Below are 21,105 nucleotides of genomic sequence, written 5' to 3' on the forward strand. Positions count from 1 at the left end.
GACAGGCCTACCTGCCTCCCGTTACTGGTGGTAATAGTTAAGTTCAGAGGTTAGATATACCTGATCTTAACCCCCCCCCCCCCCCCATCTCCCCAGCTGGCCTACCGGACATTACACTTGACTATATTATTTACTTTGTAATTATCTAATTACATTGTGCTGTATTGTATATTATGTTAGTTATATTCTTTACTGTGTAAAAGTACTTCAGTATGGTTTTGTCGTTGGGGGGTGATCATTGTGTCGTGGTCAAGGGCCTTGTGGGATTGTATTGGACACACCTGGCAACCATGCTGAGTGTGGTGCATCATACAGGAGGAGAGTAGAGACAGACTGTGACTCATTGATACATTAAAATATACCACAAGATACACAGTTGGGAACATCCTCTCCAAGATTTTCCTTCTCTGACGGCCCAGGTTTAGCGATGCCTCGCCCGTGTGTGCCGTGTGTTCTCCCCTGGTTAAGGGATCTTGCTCAGTGCGACGCTGTACCTGGGGATGACGTCATCTTGCATGATGGTAGCTCGCATGTAAAACTCGTACGTTCGATGAACAACTTGGTCGTACTGGTATACCATTTAATGTTGTAATTACCGAACACATAAATGAACATATAAAATGTTGTAAGTGAGTTATTTTGTTATTGTTATTATTCTTTCATCCTTGATCACCATTTCTTGCGTTAGCGCCAGGAACTGACGAAGAAAGTCCACAGTTGCTCTCATCAATTCCCTAGTTGTGACGTAATGCACCAAAACCACAGCTCCCTAGCCACAGCCAGGCTCCCGAGACCTTTCCATGTTTCACCTGGTTCAGTCCATTAACAGCACGGCGACCCCTGTATATCGCAATGTTTCGGTTCACTTTATCCTGTGCACATCTTTCATCCTCCTGCATATATAGACACCATACACTCAAAATCTTTATCACTTCTTCCTACCATATCCAGTTTGGTCGCTTTTCTACTTGTTCCCTCCACTTCTGACATGTATATCCTCTTTCTTAACCTTTCTTCACTCATTCTCTATTGGTTCTACTATCCCTTCAAACATACCCATTTTTGCCCTTCCAGAAAACGATGTTTGTTTCCACACATTCTTCACTTCTCCCAGAACCTTCGTCTTCTCCCCCACTCTGTCACTCCTGCCTCCATGTCCTCTTCCAGGTACCGAAAACACTTCAATTCCTCCAATTTTTCTCCATTCAAACTCACACCTCAACTAATCTGTCTCTCAACCCTGCTTTCATTCATATTTACTTTCAATTTCCTCGTCTCAGACACTCCTCCAAACGCTCTCCTTTCACACGCTTCCAAACTCGGTTTCTCACTCGAATCCGCCATCAATGCTGACTCACTTCCCAGGTTCTCTCATCCCCTACAGACTGCATACTCGCCTCTCTATCCAAGACTTGCATTTACCTCCCTCACCACCCCATTCATAAACAAATCAAACAACCATGGTGACATCACACACCCCTGCCGCAGACCGACCTTCACTTGAAAGCACTCGTTCTCCTCTCTTCCCCACTCGTACGCATGCCTTACACCCTTGATAAAAAACTTTTCTCTGCTTCTAGCAGCTTACCTCTCACACCATATATTTTTAAGACCTTCCGAAAGGCATCTGTAACAACCCTCTTATGTGCTTTCTTCAGATCCATAGACGCCACATACATATCCCATCTGTTTCTGTAAGTATTTCTCACACACATTTTTTAAGACAAACACCTGACCCACACATCATCTGAAACAAACACTGCTCCTCCCCAGTCTGATGCTCTGTACATGCCTTCACCCTCTCTATCACTGCCCTCCCATACGAATTACTCGGTAACAGTCAGAAAACGTATACCTCTGTAGTTTGAACTCTCACCTTTATCCCATTTGCCTTTATACAGTGACACTATACATGCATTCCGCCAATCCTCGGGCACCTCACCATGATCCATATATATACCTTGAATATCCTAACTCACCGATTAACAACACAGTTACTCCCTTTCTCAAGAAATTCAATTGCAGTTTCATCCATTCCAACCGCCTTGCTGCATTTCATCATCCGCAAGGCTTTCACCACCTCTTCTTTCCTCACCAAACCACTCTCCTTGCCTTCCTTACTTCCCTTATCACCCAGACCATCAAACCCATTCAGTAATCCTTCGAAACACTTACTCCATCTCCTCACTCCTTAGCTACCCCATACTACTTCCCCATTTGCCCTCTGCACCGATGTCTCCATTGTTCTTTTGTCTTTCGCCTATTATTTACATCCTTCCAAAGCATCTTATTCTTCCTGAAGATTACTTATACTTTCTCACCCCAACTCTCATTTCTCCTTTTTTCAACCCCTGCACCTTTTGCCGATTTCTATTAACATCTCGCAATCATTTGCACTCCTTCCCTGTAAGCACCAGCTAAGTACATCTCTTTTCTCTTCCACTTGCAACTTAACTTCTTCATCTCACCCTCACTACCCTTTTTAGTCTGCCCACCTCCCACATTTCGCATGCCACATACATATCTCGCACATGCCAGCACTGGTTCTCTAAATATCTCCCATTCTTCATCCATTCCCCTTCCATCATTTTTACTATTTAACACTCAGTCTCTCTTGGTATTTCTTCACGTAAGTCGCTTACTCTCTTCACTCTCTTCTCACCGATATTGTTTTCTCTTTTCTGGAAACCTCTACAAATCTTCATCCTTGCCACCACAGAGAAGTGATCAGACATCCCACCAGCTGCCCCTCTCAGCACATTTACATCCAAAAGTCTCTCTTTTACTCGCCAATCAATTAATACGTAATCTAATAATGCCCGTTGACAATTTATCCTACTCGCATATGTGTACTTGTGTATATCTCTCTTTAAACCAAGTATTCGCAACCACCAGTCATTTTTCATTACACAATTCCACAAGCTCTTCACCATTTTCGCTATGTTTACTAAATACCCCATGCGCCCCAATTATACCCTCAGTTGCCACATTACTCACCATTCAAATTCGTCCATCACAAAGCCTCGGTCTGTTGCATAAAACTGCAGACACACTCACTCGGCTGCTCCCAAAACACTTCCCTCTCACGATCTTTCAGTCATGACCAGGTGCATAAGCTCTAACAATCACCCGTCTTTCGCCATCTTTCAGTTTGACTCACATTAAGCTAAAACTCACTTCCGTACACTTGACATTTTCCATGCCAGCCCCCTACAAGCCTATCCCGCAGCAGTGGATAGATCCATAATAGCCACAAGATACCTGTCCTCAGGGAATGTTATTTTGTTTACTTTTGTATGAAGTAAAAGGAAGGTTTAGCGTACTGTGTTATGGTCACGGCGGTACGAGGCTTGGGTACGTTCGAGCCTGAGGTCTGGGCTGGACACACACACACACGGATGAGATCAGAGGAAGTCAGGGAGGGTCGTACCGTCCTACCAGCAGACCCCCTACTACGTCAGGGTCGTGCCGGCATCTCGTAGACGGTTAGGGTAAACAGTTGTTGATATGATTACTTTTTCTATTTTGCTGTTAATACGATTACTTATCATATTTTGTATTTCTTTTTTCTTCAAGAAAATTGCACTCCAGCTCTTGAGCGATGATCACTTACACGTTATCGATGGCGACCATGAGGGGAAATTAGGCTTCATGTGGATGTAGGGAAAGGTTTTTGTACTGATGATAGTGACGTCATGGGAAGGGTAGAAAATAAAAAACACCGACCCCCCCCCCATCACTTCAGGAGTGGCTAGGAAAGAGGCGCTGATATCCAACATGACCTAACCATTTCATGGATGGTATAGAGAGTTGTTGATGAAGATATGATGATGATGATAAGAAAGTGGGATAAGAAATGTAATACGTAATGTTTTGTTTCAGAGGATGTTAGGCCACGAAGACCACGGCTGAAGGTTCTGGGTCCTCCGCCGCGCCACACATGGTCTCTGAGACCCCAGGTGGAGGGCTGAAGACACACACACACACACACACGAAAACGCACCCACACACACACACACACACCCACACACACGCCTCCTCACTCAACCGTTTCATACCACTGGCTCTACGCCCACTCCACGCACCCACCGAGAGTGAAATACATATATCGATTTGCCGTTTACCTCATCGCTGTATGGGGAGGCTGTAGAGCAGATCATAAGGGCTTGTTAGTCATCCAGCTCTGGTGTATAATGATCACAGTACCTCTCTCTCTCTCTCTCTCTCTCTCTCTCTCTCTCTCTCTCTCTCTCTCTCCTATATATATGGTCTCGGTGCATTACACATGACAGCTTGTGTACGGATGTGTGGACGTGGTCTTTCCCAGCGCTACCTTGCAGACGCATGGGACGGCGATCGAGAGTGGGAGAAGGGAAGAGATTGTATATGTTATCTATTTCTTTACCTTCATGCATTTGTACTGTTTCCTGTGGAGTGGGGTGCCGTCGGGAATGGATGAATGCGACAAAGTATGAATATATATATATATATATATATATATATATATATATATATATATATATATATATATATATGTTATTTATAGTCGCTGTTTTCCGCGTCAGCGAGGTAGCGCCAGGAAACAGACGAAGAATGGCCCATCCACTCATATACACATGTATATATATGACCGCCCATACACGCACATACATATACATACTCATACACAAACATGTACACATGTACATATTCATACTTGCTTGCCTTCATCCGTTCCTGTCGCTACCCTGCCACACAGGAAAATAGTATCGCTACCCCCCGCTTCAGCGAGGTAGCGCTTGGAAAACAGACAAAAAGGGCTACATTCGTTCACACTCAGTCTCTAGCTATCATGTGTAATGCACCGAAACCACAGCTCCCTATCTACACCAAGGCCCCACAGACCTTGCCATGGCTTACGTGTATGTGATTGTTTCGTGGCGCTACCTCGCTAACGCGATAAGCAGGAGGGTGAAAGGCGTGCAAATAATAGAGTGAATTGGAGCGATGTGGTATACCGGGGTCGACGTGCTGTCAATTGATTGAACCAGGGCATGTGAAGCGTCCGGGGCAAACCATAGAAAGTTTTGTGGGGCCTGGATGTGGAAAGGGAGCTGTGGTTTCGGTGCATTATACATGACAGCTAGAGACTGAGTATGAACGAATGTGGCCTTTGTTGTCTTTTCCTAGCGCTACCTCGCGCGCGTGCGGGAGGAGGGGGTTGTCATTTCATGTGTGGCGGGTTGGCGACGGGAATGAATAAAGGCAGCAAGTATGAATTATGTACATGTGTATATATGTATATGTCTGTGTATGTACGTATATGTATACTTTGAAATGTATAGGTATGTATATGTGCGTGTATGTATATACATATGTATGTGGGTGGGTTGGGCCATTCTTACGTCTGTTTCATTGCGCTACCTCGCTGACGCGGGAGACAGCGACAAAGTATAGTAAACAAGTAATGGCGTCCTAGCTTCGTCTCTTCGATGTGTATCAACTGACTGTTGTATCTCTCTCTTGTGTCTCCCGTGATGATGTGATTATTACACGAAAGTGCACTTGGGAACTTATCGTGTTTCATTTTCCCCGTGGACTCATAGGAACATATATATATATATATATATATATATATATATATATATATATATATATATATATATATATATATATCGTCGATAGCAATTGAGTTGTTCTTACGGAACGTCCATGGGACAGTAATAGATACGTGGCGTCTTGATCAAGTGACCAGTGATGACCTAGTGTGTATACCCTTATTAGCAGACGTGAATGACACGAGAGACGTCATGTATGGGATTGTGGTTCTGTGGAGAGGCCGCTCACTGTCCCACAGTGAGCGGGTTTTGCTAAGGAAATATTTTCACAAAAGATTTGGTCTGTTAAGGAACTTGTCTCAAATGAAAGCCATGTTAAGGAACTTGTCACACAGAGAGTTTTCTCAAAGGACAACCCTCTACAGAGTTATCATGACAGAAGGTGACCTCTGGCAACCCCTTGACCACCAGGGACGACCCACCCCAGACCATCATACCTGGGGGTCGTGCAGGTCGTACTCGTTAGCTCGTGCTCATGGGGTGACAGATTTAAATGAACAAAATGACACTCGTTAAACTTCGCTACAGTCTGATGATGGTTAACGAAGAGACAGACTTAACGTTTTATTTTGACTGGAACAAAATGTTCATTTGTTTAGTCATTTTTTCAGGAAAAGAATTTGTTACTGATGCTGTTATTTCCTGTAAAAAACGTATTGTTAATAATTTTCTTTCGTTTAGTAACTCTCTATGATGGTCTTTTGTTTCCTAAGTCTTTTATATTGATTTATTGCCTAAGGGAATTGTGTCCTGTAGTGCTTGAGCTATTGTTATTGTATTCTATTGTTTTTTTCTTTATTTATGTAACTAGACATTGTGTTGTGGTGACCAATAAAAAGATTTATGATTTATTTTGTTTGATCAGCTCCAACACTGTACATGTAGGCGGTCATATGATGGTACTGGACAGAGGACTGTGACGATGGTATGGTACCATGATGGTCATATGATACTGTACAGGGGCCTGTCACGATGGTATGATACCATGATGGTCATATGGTACTGCACAGGGGACTGTGACGATGGTATGGTACCATGATGGTCATATGGTACTGTACAGGGGACTGTGACGATGGTATGGTACCATGATGGTCATATGGTACTGTACAGGGGACTGTGACGATGGTATGGTACCATGATGGTCATATGATACTGTACAGGGGCCTGTCACTATGGTATGATACCATGATGGTCATATGGTACTGCACAGGGGACTGTGACGATGGTATGGTACCATGATGGTCATATGGTACTGTACAGGGGACTGTGACGATGGTATGGTACCATGATGGTTATATTGTACTGCACAGGGGACTGTGACGATGGTATGGTACCATGATGGTTATATGATGGTACTGTACAGGGGACAGTGACGATGGTATGATACCATGATGGTCATATGGTACTGTACAGGGTACTGTAACGATGGTATGGTACCATGATGGTCATATGGTGCTACACAGGGGACTGTGACGATGGTATGGTACCATGATGGTCATATGGTACTGCATAGGGGACTGTGACGGTGGCTTGGTACCATGATGGTCATATGGTACTACACAGGGGACTGTGATGATGGTATGGTACCATGATGGTCATATGGTGCTACACAGGGTACTATGACGGTGATATGGTACCATGATGGTCATATGGTGCTACACAGGGGACTGTGACGGTGATATGGTACCATGATAGTCATATGGTGCTACACAGGGGACTGTGACGATGGTATGGTACCATGATGGTCATATGGTGCTACACAGGGGACTGTGATGATGGTATGGTACCATGATGGTCATATGGTGCTACACAGGATACTGTGACGATGGTATGGTACCATGATGGTCATATGGTGCTACACAGGATACTGTGACGATGGTATGGTACCATGATGGTCATATGGTGCTACACAGGATACTGTGACGATGGTATGGTACCATGATGGTCATATGGTGCTACACAGGATACTGTGACGATGGTATGGTACCATGATGGTCATATGGTGCTACACAGGGGACTGTGACGGTGATATGGTACCATGATGGTCATATGGTGCTACACAGGGTACTATGACGGTGATATGGTACCATGATGGTCATATGGTGCTACACAGGGGACTGTGACGATGGTATGGTACCATGATGGTCATATGGTGCTACACAGGGTACTGTGACGGTGATATGGTACCATGATGGTCATATGGTGCTACGCAGGGTACTATGACGGTGATATGGTACCATGATGGTCATATGGTGCTACACAGGGGACTGTGACGATGGTATGGTACCATGATGGTCATATGGTGCTTCACAGGGGACTGTGACGGTGGCATGGTACCATGATGGTCCTATGGTACTGCACAGGGAACTGTGACGATGGTATGGTACCATGATGGTCATATGGTGCTACACAGGGTACTATGACGGTGATATGGTACCATGATGGTCATATGGTGCTACACAGGGGACTGTGACGATGGTATGGTACCATGATGGTCATATGGTGCTACACAGGATACTGTGACGGTGATATGGTACCATGATGGTCATATGGTGCTACACAGGATACTGTGACGGTGATATGGTACCATGATGGTCATATGATGGTACTGTACTGGGGACCACGACATTGCTATGGCACTCTGATGATCATGATGGTACTTTATAGGGACACCACGACTTTGCTATGGTACTATGGCGGCATGATCGTACTGCACTTGCAACCATGTTGTTGCTATGGTAATTTAGCAGCCATTTTGGTCGCCTGACTTGTGACCATGATGTTTTTATGATACCATGGTAGTCATTATGGTACTCCACTAGTATCCATGATGTTGGTATGGTATCATGGTAGTCATTATGGTACTCCACTAGTATCCATGATGTTGGTATGGTATCATGGTAGTCATTATGGTACTCCACTAGTATCCATAATGTTTCTATGGTATCATGGTAGTCATTATGGTACTCCACTAGTATCCATAATGTTGCTATGGTACCATGGTAGTCATTATGGTACTCCACTAGTATCCATGATGTTGCTATGGTATCATGGTAGTCATTATGGTACTCCACTAGTATCCATGATGTTGGTATGGTATCATGGTAGTCATTATGGTACTCCACTAGTATCCATGATGTTGCTATGGTACCATGGTAGTCATTATGGTACTCCACTAGTATCCATAATGTTGCTATGGTACCATGGTAGTCATTATGGTACTCCACTAGTATCCATAATGTTGCTATGGTACCATGGTAGTCATTTTGGTACTCCACTAGTATCCATAATGTTGCTATGGTATCATGGCTAATGTAACTCCAGTTTAAAAACAGAAAATTTACCTCAAACTATCGACTAATGAAACATATTTTTGGTTAGAAGAAATTTCGATAAATTGCTAGAAACAAGAACTAGACAAAATCTTAAAATTTATAGTAGCAAATAAATTGATAAACGATTAAATGTCATTCTCGAACTAATAAACTGTTTAACGAATCTGTTGGAATGGTTTCGTCATGGTAAATGGGACGCCCGCATACTTTCACAAGTTATATACTGAGAATTTAGACATGCTAACACGTCATGCACTTGAATAGAATGCTCACGACGCAGGAAATCGAACCTGCGCGTGTATAGCCAAGTGGCTGAGGCAGGAAACAACGAGTGTATTGAATTGGTGGTGGGGGAGGGGGGGGTGGGGGTGACTGGTTTCACGTGACAAGCAGGCTACCACAAGGCTCTGTCCTGGTACCCATGTATTTCATCACCCATACCGTCCACTTAGAAGCGGGACTTGCCTGCTGAATTTCAAGATCTGTTGATGAGACAAATTCATGAAATATAGACCAGTGAAAGGAAGAATGTTTGAAATTTCAAAGTGATTTTGAAAAACGACATAATGGTTAGAGAGATGAAAAGGGGATCTGGGTATAGATTGATGCCTAGTTATGATCTAAGAGTTACAAGTTAACCATGGATGGAATATGTTCTGTAAACCAATTTTAGAATTAGAAGAAAGTTCTCTGGAGTGATTATCTGTTATGACCTCAGATACTGAAACTGAAAACAAAGCTGTTTACAGTAAAGTCAACAGGATGCCAGGTTTCAGAGTTAGAAATATTAAGTATAAACGAAGGACTGAGTACTGAGTACTCGCTCCATTACGTTCTAAAAGAACACAGACAACAAAGAAATCTAATTTGAAAATGCTAAACGATTTTGAGAACTTAGCGTAGGAAGATAACTTCACATTAGAGACTGAATGAGTAGGAACAGTGGAATGGAATGATAACGGAGACGCGATAGCAGCGTGGGTGAAAGTTTTAGTTTTAGAAACACCGGGATGATGTGATCAGTGTCAGCACACGTGCAGACCATCACTCCATGCAGGACAAAGCGACACAAATACTCCAGTAATGTCTGTAATCAGTAAATAGTTATGTTCCACGAACGTAGAACTTTTAAAGTTATTCCTTCAAAGATTAACTTCATTTTCTGTGTCGGTGTTTAACTCCGGGGAACACTAGCAAGTTAGACTAGCAACTCCTCTCGTTCACACTTTCCCGTAAAATATCCTTGGCAGTACATTCTATTTATACTAACTACGTGGTGTGTCTTCTGTGCTTCTGTTTCCCGTTGGCTGGTGAGCTGGAGAGAATGGTGGTGGGGGGGGGGGGAGTTGTGCTTTACCATGCTGTCTCTACCACAGATAAGATTATGACTGCTGATACCAGGTGGTGAACCAGTACCTGCTCTCCGTAGCCTCTTGTTGTCTGGTCTTCCCATGTACGTCCATGGTGGTACCTACTAGTGACCAGGACGTTGCTATGGTACCATGGTGGTACCTACTAGTGGCCAGGACGTTGCTATGGTACCATGGTGGTACCTACTAGTGGCCAGGACGTTGCTATGGTACCATGGTGGTACCTACTAGTGACCAGGACGTTGCTATGGTACCATGGTGGTACCTACTAGTGACCAGGACGTTGCTATGGTACCATGGTGGTACCTACTAGTGACCAGGACGTTGCTACTGTACCATGGTGGTTCATACTAGTGACCAGGACGTTGCTATGGTACTATGACGTACATGTTGGTACTCCTCTGGTGTTAGCGACGTAGGCCATAATGGTGCCCCACTGGTGACCATGATGGTACTCCAGTACCATGGGAGATTTAATGGTGCTCCATTAATGGTCTCACAAGGTCATGACTCTAGAGGGAAATGAAATGATCCAGACATAATGCCACGTTCATGGAAAAAAAAAAAAAAGGCATTTTGTGAGGAAAGCCCTGAGCCTTCAGTTCTCCTGGCACTTGTTCAAATTGGCAAATTTATTTTGAAATAAGATTACTTGAGAATAAATAAATGTTGATCTCACTTGTTCCCTGTCGTAGTCAAAGTTAGGAAAAGTTAAAAAAGCACAAGTAAGCTTAGAGAACAGGTAAAGTAAGCCATGTTAGGTGAGGCAAAAGTATGCTCAGTGAGAAATCTACAAAGTAGGTCTAGTTGAGAACTGTAGAGTAAGGCTAGGTAGAAAATAGCCAAAGTGAGCCTTTACAGAAATATGATAATAGCTTAAAAGTAGTAGATTTAAGTATCTAACTTGCTGGTACTATCGAAGATTCTTGAAAGATGATACACATGTACAGTTGCAGCTGTATTTGACTTTGTATCACAGGGGAATGTTAGTGTTGCAACGTTGACCTTATAATTCTTAATATTCCCTCATGCTAAATTGCAAATATCCTACAAAGCCGGAAAAGATAACCCACCGGAATATTCATTTGAGTCTCCCATGCAAATACCGTTGTAGTCTTGTTAGGGGTAACTCATACAATTGTATTACAATTATTATTTGAACAACAAACTGGACTGTTTGGACTTTAAACAACAAACTGCACTGTGTAATCTCAACACCTTGTTTGTCAGAATTATTAAGTTTTACCATAATACCAAATCCCATCTTGTAATCATGACAAATGGTATGTCGGCAGTCACGTCACTAGGTATAAGGAATACCTCAGGGTACCATTATAAGCCACCTTTAATTTCTCATTTATATCGTCGATCATCCTTCAGTATGTCAACCTTACAGAGCTACACTCTACTGCTGTATGACATACATCTAACCTATGTCTCTGTCATGGGCTCGGGAAGGTTCATGATTAAATTAACCTGGAATAAGGTTAATTCTAGTTGCATGACTGGCTTGACGGGTAAATAAGTTTATCCCTGGGGATAGGGGAGAAAGAATACTTCCCACGTATTCCCTGCGTGTCGTAGAAGGCGACTAAAAGGGTAGGGAGCGGGGGGCTGGAAATCCTCCCCTCTCGTTTTTTTTAATTTTCCAAAAGAAGGAACAGAGAATTGGGCCAGGTGAGGGTATTCCCTCAAAGGCCCAGTCCTCTGTTCTTAACGCTACCTCGCTAATGCGGGAAATGGCGAATAGTTTGAAAGAAAAGATATATATATATATATATATATATATATATATATATATATATATATATATATATATATATAGGGTTGAGTAGGTCAAGTCAATTGGGAGGTGAGTTTGAATGGAGAAAAACTGGAGGAAGTGAAGTGTTTTAGATATCTGGGAGTGGATCTGTCAGCGGATGGAACCATGGAAGCGGAAGTGGATCATAGGGTGGGGGAGGGGGCGAAAATTTTGGGAGCCTTGAAAAATGTGTGGAAGTCGAGAACATTATCTCGGAAAGCAAAAATGGGTATGTTTGAAGGAATAGTGGTTCCAACAATGTTGTATGGTTGCGAGGCGTGGGCTATGGATAGAGTTGTGCGCAGGAGGATGGATGTGCTGGAAATGAGATGTTTGAGGACAATGTGTGGTGTGAGGTGGTTTGATCGAGTAAGTAACGTAAGGGTAAGAGAGATGTGTGGAAATAAAAAGAGCGTGGTTGAGAGAGCAGAAGAGGGTGTTTTGAAATGGTTTGGGCACATGGAGAGAATGAGTGAGGAAAGATTGACCAAGAGGATATATGTGTCAGAGGTGGACGGAACGAGGAGAAGAGGGAGACCAAATTGGAGGTGGAAAGATGGAGTGAAAAAGATTTTGTGTGATCGGGGCCTGAACATGCAGGAGGGTGAAAGGAGGGCAAGGAATAGAGTGAATTGGAGCGATGTGGTATACAGGGTTTGACGTGCTGTCAGTGGATTGAATCAAGGCATGTGAAGCGTCTGGGGTAAACCATGGAAAGCTGTGTAGGTATGTATATTTGCGTGTGTGGACGTGTGTATGTACATGTGTATGGGGGGGGGGGGGGGGTTGGGCCATTTCTTTCGTCTGTTTCCTTGCGCTACCTCGCAAACGCGGGAGACAGCGACAAAGTATAAAAAAAAAAAAAATATATATATATATATATATATATATATTATCCCTAGGGATAGGGGAATTAAGAATACTTCCCACGTATTCCCTGCGTGTCGTAGAAGGCGACTAAAAGGGGAGGGAGCGGGGGGGCGCTGTTTTTCGTGTTTTTGGAACACGATGCATGATCAAATGCTTGTCGAATGTGACATGGATGTGCTGGAAATGAGATGTTTGAGGACAATGTGTGGTGTGAGGTGGTTTGATCGAGTAAGTAACGTAGGGTAAGAGAGATGTGTGGAAATAAAAAGAGGTGGTTGAGAGAGCAGAAGAGGGTGTTTGAAATGGTTGGGCACATGGAGAGAATGAGTGAGGAAAGATTGACCAAGAGGATATATGTGTGAGGTGGAGGGAACGAGAGAAGAGGGAGACAAATTGGAGGTGGAAAGATGGAGTGAAAAAGATTTTGTGTGATCGGGCCTGAACATGCAGGAGGGTGAAAGGAGGCAAGGAATAGAGTGAATTGGAGCGATGTGGTATACAGGGTTTGACGTGCTGTCAGTGGATTGAATCAAGGCATGTGAAGCGTCTGGGGTAAACCATGGAAAGCTGTGTAGGTATGTATATTTGCGTGTGGACGTGTGTATGTACATGTGTAAATATATATATATATATTATCCCTAGGGATAGGGGATTAAGAATACTTCCCACGTATTCCCTGCGTGTCGTAGAAGGCGACTAAAAGGGGAGGGAGCGGGGGGGCGCTGTTTTTTTTTTTTTTTTTAATTTTCCAAAAGAAGGAACAGAGAAGGGGGCCAGGTGAGGATATTTCCTCAGAGGCCCAGTCCTCTGTTCTTAACGCTACCTTGCTAATGCGGGAAATGGCGAATAGTTTAAAAGAAAGAAAAAAGATATATATATTAAGCAGGCAGACAGAATATTTTCTTTAATACAGTGTTTTTAAAGACCAATGCATTTTTAACATTCGGTAGTTTTCTGTTTTTCTCGTGTTTTTGGACACACGAACATTGACCATCTTCAGTCAAATTGACTGTAACGAATGCTGCACAATATAGAGAACACAACAGGAACGAACCACTTATTGAAATGTTCCAGATGAGAGCGGCGACATAGATAATATATTGATCGGTGGACCGTGTTCCCACGGAGTTCATGCGTGGTAGTGTGGTTGGTAGGGTTCAAACTCACTGGTTCAACACTAGGGGTTTTTCCTGAGGTCTCTGCACCTCGGAAAGTCCAGTAAAGTTGATCATTTGGGATGCGATAGAGAATATTTGTAGAGTCCCATCTTGTATTATACTTTTATGATATATAATGGGATTATATTCTCTTATGTACATATATTTTTTTTTATATTTTTTGGAAACTAAGACGGCACAGGCGACTGAGCCCCTAATCAAGGCAATCTTATTACCGCTGTCCGTATATAAGTACCCTACCTTGAGCCAGGGAGCCATTTTATCGACCAACCCCAAGGGTGGATGAAGAGCGGGGTTGACTGTACAAATTACCACAACCAGGATTCGAATGAGTGCGGTCGATCCTCGGGGGCCCGTGAAGACGACACGGTCAGGAACGCTAACACCCACACCACATTTCCACAACCGTAACAGAAGCCATTTGTATAAGAAGATGTAATCCATGTATAAATCATCTAAGTATAGGAGGAGCTTGGAATCCACAGTTGTTCTCTACCGCATACCAAATGACCCGACCTCCTCCAACGGGCTTTCGCTGGTGCGGAGACCATAGGCAAACCCTGTAACCGTTGACCCAAGGAGTTTGACCCCCTACCCACCACACTATCACGCATGAACTCCGAGGGAACACGGTCCACTGTTCAACTCATTGCATACGTCACTCCTCTCATATGTAACACTTTAAGATGTGATTTATCCCAGTCGCTCTTACGTTGATGATTCGATTCACCATACTTCATATGAGTTTTGCTCCCCACCTCACCCTCACAGTCGTTCTCTTTCTGGTAATGAACAGATCTCTTAATTTGGACCTGAGTATTATCTCGGAATGGGGAAGCAGACATCTGGTTAAATTTGGTAGCGCTAAAACTCTCTCTCTCTCTCTCTCTCTCTCTCTCTCTCTCTCTCTCTCTCTCTCTCTCTCTCTCTCTCTCTTTATAGTTATGATTGTCACTCTTTTAACTCAGCTTAATTTCAAAACAGTACAGTTCCTCCCTGCAATAACGTAAACATGTAAGATATTACCATATTTTCCACTCTGTCTTTGAAACCCCACATAATCAACATTACAAAAGCTGAGGTGGTATATAGGTGCCTTAATTATTCCTCCTCTGAGCAGCTGTTTCATATCCACTTGCCCTGATATAGAGAACTGCTCAGACACCTGGCATTGATCTTGCTAGAGTGGAATCGGTATCCTTTCGTTCCACAATAATTCTTCAGCCATCCCTCTCTGTCCGTCATGTTGCTGCCATCTCCCTATTCTACAGGTATAATTTGATCAATGCTCTTGTAAGTCACCAAAGGCTGAGATTAGTGACTGGCGTCTGGTAGTTGCTTCTAGTTTTTGTGTAAATACGAGGCACACGAGGATATATCATTAAGATGTCTCCTTCCCTCAAGCAACGAAGCTGTGGAACTCCCCTCTTTATTTACCAATACCTCTTCTATCTATAAGATTCCAATCTACAAACACCGTGAGCAGTTCTCACTGCTTTTCTTATCCTATTATCCTCTCATCCGAGATGGGTAGGAATGGGAACATGTTTTGTCTGCCCTGGCGGCCATCGTTATGACAGTCAAGTGTAGGAAACATCGTCGCTTGCTGTTTAAGTCTCACTAACCTGCTAAGTCGAGCCATCTACACCTCATTCTGGTTTCCATCTTTGAAATCTGATCTTAAACTCTAAAGTAAGTTAGTACGAATTAGGTGCTGTAGAAGCAATGTTATACCAACAGGCACAGGGTACTTGACGAGAAACAAAATTCTTTACGCGTTTGTCAAAGTTTAAACCATAGTCAACATTCAGTGTTAACAATACATGAACATTTAATGTCACTGCAGTAATGATGCTCTTGGAAATTTGAAAAATTTATATTTGTATTAACAAATGTATTTTTTTTCATTTAGCACCTTACTGTTAGCAGCAAGATTTATTGGTTACTGCATCATTATCTGTTTTCTAAATCGTGTTGAAGGGTAAACTGTGGTTTTATAATAATGTAATTTGACGTGGTATGGGAATGATTTATTTTATTCGTCTGCGTATTTCTATATTTGATGACCTATGTTTATTTTCATGTATTATGTAGGAATACATTGTTGTTGTAATTGAAAGGTTTAGTTAATTTATGGTACTATAATGTACACAGAGAAAATCCATTGAGTTCGTAGTTATTCTCTGTTTACATATAATATACAGAACACTTGAGAAGTCTTCAGGTAAATCTGTCCTAAATGCTGGTATGGTGTGGCAAGGTATTTGTAGAAATGTATTACAGCGTGTAGATTGTACTTAGTATACGTAGAATTACTTTTAAATATTTCATGTATACAACATTTGAAGTTTAACGAAGTGATACATAGCAGTTACGCTCCAGTCGATCTCCGTTTTCTTCTGTTGTACAAAGGGGGGTCCTCAGAGAAAATAGTATATAACGAGAATGTATTTCTAAAGCTTTCTCGTGCTGCCTTATGTTCTTGTGATGTGTGATATATTGAAATGTTTCTCTGAATCAAAATGAACACATTTCATTATTTTCCTCATATGCTTCTTGTCGATGAAATATGCAAGCAGCATCTTGGAGTAAAACAGAAGAGAAAACTACCGCTCTTCACAGTATATGGCTTTAACTACATACCTCACCCATTTGCACTATATATTTACACACACCCACACACACACACACACACACACACACACGTGCTCACTGGTGGGTTTATGTCCCTCGATGATACTGATGACTTGTTCCCTTTTGCATGCGTGACGTGCTACTTGGTGTGTGTATGTTCTCTGGTATCTGACAGTATTATTGTTCCCATGATACGTTCCCTTACTTCAGTAATTATATTCCCCAGGTGTATGTTTCCAGCATATAGTATTAACCATCTTTTTTACATGTGTTCCAGTTTTATGATATTAAGCTGTCCTTGTGCGTGTGTGTGTGTGTGTGTGTGTGTGTGTGTGTGTGTGTGTGTGTGTGTGTGTGTGTGTGTGTGCCCAGCGTAGCGTATAAACGTGCCTCATATTTTGTGTTCCTATAGTACAACATAGTTCCCCTTATGTGTGTTCCCAACCTACTGTAGTACGTCCTGCTAGTGTGCTCCCAGTGTACAGTACTGACATGGTCCCATAATGTGAGTGTGGGTGTCATGTACAACAGTAACGTCTGGTGTCTCATTTATCTACAGTATTAACATGCCTTTTTATTTTATCTTGGGTACAGGTGACGGCGCCGGGGGAGGTTGTGTTGGCCACCATAGAGGAGGACGTGGAGGAGGACTCGGGCGCTGAGAGCTCTGGCCACTGGCTCTTCTCGGCCGACAACACGGACACGGAGTCCGTTATCCACGTCCCGGCCGCCATCACCCAACACCCGCTCTGCTCCGCCACCACCCTAGAAGGTATCGCCACACTCACTGTTTACATCATCAAATTCATACACAAAATACCTCTCGTTGTTTATGTTATATTATTTTTTTTAAACGTCCAGGTTTCTTGAGTAATCCATGGGGGATACCTCCACAAAATTTAAGATTTTGTCTTATGCGTTATATAGGAAATGTTATTCCGTGAACTTTGCTTAAATTAGAAATTTGACTCCCACGTGCCGCTGTGCTATTTTTCCACATCATGGAGACCGTTAGATGTTGAGGCTTGAGTAGTGTAAACTGTTTCACTTTCTCTCCAGATATTTGGCTCACAGTCACCTTCGTGGAGGCATGTTTGATTTTCAACGAAATCTGCACAATGCCATTTAAGATTTATTTAAAAATGTATAATCACTTTATAATCTTTCACTAAATTAGATGATGAGTGCTTTACGAGGAGAAACTGTCAACAATATTTTAGACTCAAGTAACTGATGAAAGACAAGTTTATCAAATGACCAGTGAATTAAAGAAGGTGATGTGTCGTGTCTTTGTTTGCTTGTTTGCTTACGGGAGTGGTTCTCCTCCATCTCTGAACTATTACCCACACGTCGAGGTTTCTGAGCTATCCCGTGGTCCCATATATATATGGAATATATGGAATTTATTAAAAAAGGGGGTGACTGTATTGTTGACTGGTTGGTAAGGTTATTTAATGTATGTATGACTCATGGTGAGGTGCCTGAGGATTGGCGGAATGCGTGCATAGTGCCATTGTACAAAGGCAAAAGGGATAAGAGTGAGTGCTCAAATTACAGAGGTATAAGTTTGTTGAGTATTCCTGGTAAATTATATGGGAGGGTATTGATTGAGAGGGTGAAGGCATGTACAGAGCATCAGATTGGGGAAGAGCAGTGTGGTTTCAGAAGTGGTAGAGGATATATATATATATATATATATATATATATATATATATATATATATATATATATATATATATATATATATATAGAGAGAGAGAGAGAGAGAGAGAGAGAATACACTCATGAATGTAACAGTAACACAACACTTGTATTTTGTTCATGATAGAGAGATGTATAACAATGTACCACTGTTTCTTCCGTGTTGAATTATTATATTGCTGGCAGGTAGGCAAACACGACGCTTTCATACAGTAGCAGGTGAATGCTTGATTCCTGTAGTGTATATTTGTTCATTGTTTCAGAATTATTCAAAACTAATCAAAATTCCTCTAGGGTCCAGAATTGTACCAAGATCAGGATTTTCCTGAAAATTGATTTAAATAATAAAAAGAGAAATTCGAAACTCTGCTAAAACAAATATCTGAGGGTATTCCAGATTATGTATTTGTAGTGAAAGTCGTCTAGCTCCTTGCTCTCAGTCCATGGACGTCTGTGGAAACTCTCTCTGAACCTTCCCCCAGGGAAACCCTCTGTGGACCCTCCACCCCGGGAAACCCTCTGTGAACCTTCCCCCAGGGAAACCTGTGGACCCTCCACCCAGGGAAACCCTCTGTGAACCTTCCCCCAGGGAAACCTGTGACCCTCCACCCAGGGAAACACTGTGAACCCTCCCCCAGGGAAACCTGTGGACCCTACCCCAGGGAATCCCTCTGTGAACCCTCCCCAGGGAAACCTGTGAACCCTCCCCAGGGAAACCTGTGAACCACCCCAGGGAAACCCTCCCCCGCGGAAACCCTCTGTGGGCCCTCCCACCAGGGAAACCCTCTGTGGACCCCCAGGGTAACCCTATGTGGATCCCAGGGGGTTCATGAACCCCCGGTTGAGGACCACTGGCATAGAGCAATGGCGTCAGCACTGGCGACGGCTTCGACGGTGGCGCCTGCGTTAGCTTTTCCTGTGGCTGTGGCTTCGTCGTTTTTGGTGATGACTTAGGCACTTACGTTGTTGTCGACTTGACGTTGGCTTCGGCGTCGGCGTCGTAGAAGGTTAAAAGTGAGACGCAAGTGTTGGCTTGCTCCAGTAATCAAGGAGTTGATGTTGCCAATTTTTTTCTGATTTTGTCCAAGAATTTCGATTGTCTTTTTTTGATAAAAGTTTTACTAAGTTGAAGCTATTATTGCATGAGTTTTGTCACTGTAATCTCACTTTTGATAATTAAACACGTATTAATATTTTGATCAAACTAGTTGCCAATTATCACAATATTTTCCAATACACTCGAACGTTCAGAAATGGGTTATATCATCAGTAAACAAATCATATTTTGTGCATTTCTAATAGCTAATGACGTTCATACTGATATAATATAAGTTATATCAAAATAGAATTACCACGAATGTAGGATAGTCATTGTTCTTAGGTTTGTATTAATTTAAAAGTTGTTTGTGGAGCTGGCGGGTCATGTCAGCTGGTGCTCTCAGGGCTGCCAACCGACCGCCACGCACGGCTGCCAACCGTCACAGTGGTGCCATCACCAGGCACTGGATTTTCCCCGTACGCAGTGTTACCATCAGACGTTACTCTCGCACACTAACGGCTTCCCTCACTCCTTTTGCTTTGTACTGAGAAGGGATCAAAGCTCTGTGTAGATTTTCCTCCAATATGTTTATATATGCGTGGGGTTGTATGTGAACTGGGGTAAACGTGACTCGTGATACAGTTCACATTTAAGATGGATGTTCTCTTACTGATCATAACGGCCCAACTACCTTACCTCACCTCACGCTCACAGTCTTCGATGGAGGTGTATTCATGATTCTTTTCGTCATCAGGTCTCTCTCTCTCTCTCTCTCTCTCTCTCTCTCTCTCTCTCTCTCTCTCTCTCTCTCTCTCTCTCTCTCTCTCAGCAGGATCCAGCCGCCTCATCTGGTCTCAAGGAGGGATAATTTGGTAGTGTTGACATGTGTGAGGTACTTTATCGCTGATCTCGTGTTGGTGCCGGTGTCGTCTTGTAATGTTGTCAGCAGGTCTTGGTGGTGCCAGTGTCTTCCTGTACTGTTGTCAGGAGGTTGTGGTGGTGTCACTGTCCTGTAATGGTGTCAGGAGGTTGTGGTGGTGTCAGTGTTCATGTGTTGGTTTCCAGATGTTGTGGTGGGCGTCAGTGTCTTATTGTCATGTTTTCAGATCGTTGTGGTTGTCAGTCAGTCATGTGATGGTGTCAGGCGGTCGAGAACTGTAGTGATGGTGTCAGTCTTCACTCAGTGTTGTCAGAGTATTAGTGTATGGTGTCAGGGGTGTTTGCTTGTGTTTGTGAGAACTGATGTGTTTGTGGTAGCAGGAATGGTAGTGTGTTAGTAAGTTGGTGTTAGTGTGGTGGGGAGGGAGTTTGCCTCTATAGTGGTGGCAGGATGTAAGTGTGGTAGTGGTGTTGCTCGGTAGGTTTAGTAGTGACACGTCTTCAGCATGGCACTGGCAGACTAGTGTGGTGGTTTAGGGGTGATATCTGGAATTTTGGTTGTGTGGTGGAGCCTGGGATTTTGGTTGTGTGGTAGTGTCTGGTCTCTTGGCTGTGTGGTTGTCAGACTCGGTTGGCTGTGTCTGGGCGTATTGTAGTGTGGTGCACTTGGCTTGGTGGCGTTTAGGATTTTGGTTGTG

At 43.1% G+C, this 21,105-nt stretch overlaps 1 protein-coding gene across 7 annotated transcripts in view; it reads left to right on the forward strand.

Annotated features, from left to right (window-relative positions):
- Positions 1-21,105, forward strand: part of LOC139751633 (uncharacterized) — a 1,070,361-nt gene that overhangs the window by 549,657 nt on the left and 499,599 nt on the right. For all 7 annotated transcript variants that reach the window (XR_011713397.1, XM_071667252.1, XM_071667253.1 and 4 more), the window contains exon 4: positions 17,383-17,560. Coding sequence is in view for 6 of the 7 variants with exons in the window: in XM_071667252.1 (XP_071523353.1) it covers positions 17,383-17,560 (178 nt within the window). In the remaining variant the exon portion in view is untranslated. The remainder of the gene's footprint in view (positions 1-17,382; positions 17,561-21,105) is intronic.

Source organism: Panulirus ornatus, chromosome 11 (genome assembly GCF_036320965.1).
Source record: "Panulirus ornatus isolate Po-2019 chromosome 11, ASM3632096v1, whole genome shotgun sequence".
NCBI lineage: Eukaryota > Metazoa > Arthropoda > Malacostraca > Decapoda > Palinuridae > Panulirus > Panulirus ornatus.